The sequence below is a fragment of the Entamoeba dispar genome, genomic scaffold (assembly GCF_000209125.1).
Source record: "Entamoeba dispar SAW760 scf_1105229462405 genomic scaffold, whole genome shotgun sequence".
NCBI classification, from domain to species: domain Eukaryota; phylum Evosea; order Mastigamoebida; family Endamoebidae; genus Entamoeba; species Entamoeba dispar.
Genome location: NW_001855176.1, coordinates 1 through 1082, shown reverse-complemented (window position 1 = coordinate 1082; position 1082 = coordinate 1). Strand labels below are relative to the sequence as shown.

At 25.1% G+C, this 1082-nt stretch overlaps 1 protein-coding gene across 1 annotated transcript, besides 2 other annotated features; it reads left to right on the top strand.

Moving 5' to 3' along the window:
* The first annotated feature begins 314 nt into the window (after positions 1–314).
* Positions 315–408: a microsatellite.
* A 50-nt stretch (positions 409–458) lies between these two features.
* EDI_010970 (40S ribosomal protein S31, putative) lies at positions 459–878 on the top strand (the record flags this gene model as incomplete). Its single annotated transcript, XM_001739781.1, has 1 exon — positions 459–878. The coding sequence occupies one exon, from the start codon at positions 459–461 to the stop codon at positions 876–878; it is 420 nt and encodes a 139-aa protein (XP_001739833.1).
* A 17-nt stretch (positions 879–895) lies between these two features.
* Positions 896–1029: a sequence feature (AT_rich).
* Positions 1030–1082: the final 53 nt, after the last annotated feature.

Genomic DNA, 1082 nt, shown 5'->3' with positions numbered 1-1082 from the left:
TCAAAAAAGTATTAAAAAGAGAATAGAAACTAAAGATCAGGAAGCATTACTTGACGATCTTCATATTGACTCTTTTGTTAAAATACTTATTAAATACCATACTACACAATTAAATAATATTCTTTTGAAACAAAAAGAAACAATCACTAACGATCTTTTAATATGTCAATTTGTTACTAAATGTAATGTAATAATCCAAACACTTCCAATTACACCAGAATTCTTTATGTGTGATGAGATGAATCAAAAGTTATTTGAATTTTTTCAATGATGTTATTTAGAAAATTAATTGTGTTATTTTAAATTATAATTTTAAGAAAAATAATAATAAAAATATAAGAAAAAAATAGTAAAAATATAAAAAAGTAAAATCCCGAAAAAATAGGTAAAAAAAGAAGAAAAGATAAACCCTGATTTTTTAATAAGAACTGAACATCAAAAAAAGAAACAGTCCACTTATGCAAATAATTGTTAAGAGACTTTCTGGTAAAGTAGAAGCTGTTACTGTTTCTGAGAACGAAACTGCTGGTATGCTTATGAATAGACTTAGCTGTGGTAAACTCCTTGCAGGATGTAGAATTCTTGGATGTAATGAAATTATTGTTGACTCAACACTCTTCGAAATGGGTGGACTTGAAGGAGGTAAAAACAAGAAATCAAAGAAGAAGGATACCTCAAAACCAAAACACAAGAAACATGTTAATAAGAAAGTCAAACTCGCATGTTTAACTCATTATAATGTTACTAGTGCTGGTAAAGTTGAAAGATTAAGAAAATGCTGTGCTAATAAGAAATGTGGAGTAGCTTGTTTCCTTGCTCAACACAAAGACAGACTTACTTGTGGTAAATGTCATACTCATATTCCAAAGACCAATTGAGTAACTTGATGATTTACTTTTTTTTTTAAATTTTTAATAATAAATAAATAATAATAATCTTTTTCTTTATTTCTTTAAAAAGTATATTAATTTATTTTACTTTTTTATATAAAAAAACCCTTTTTCTTTTTAAAAATTAATATTTTTAATTGGTTTATGTTTTAGTTTGTTCTTTGAGAAAATAAGAAAGTATGGAAAAAGGAT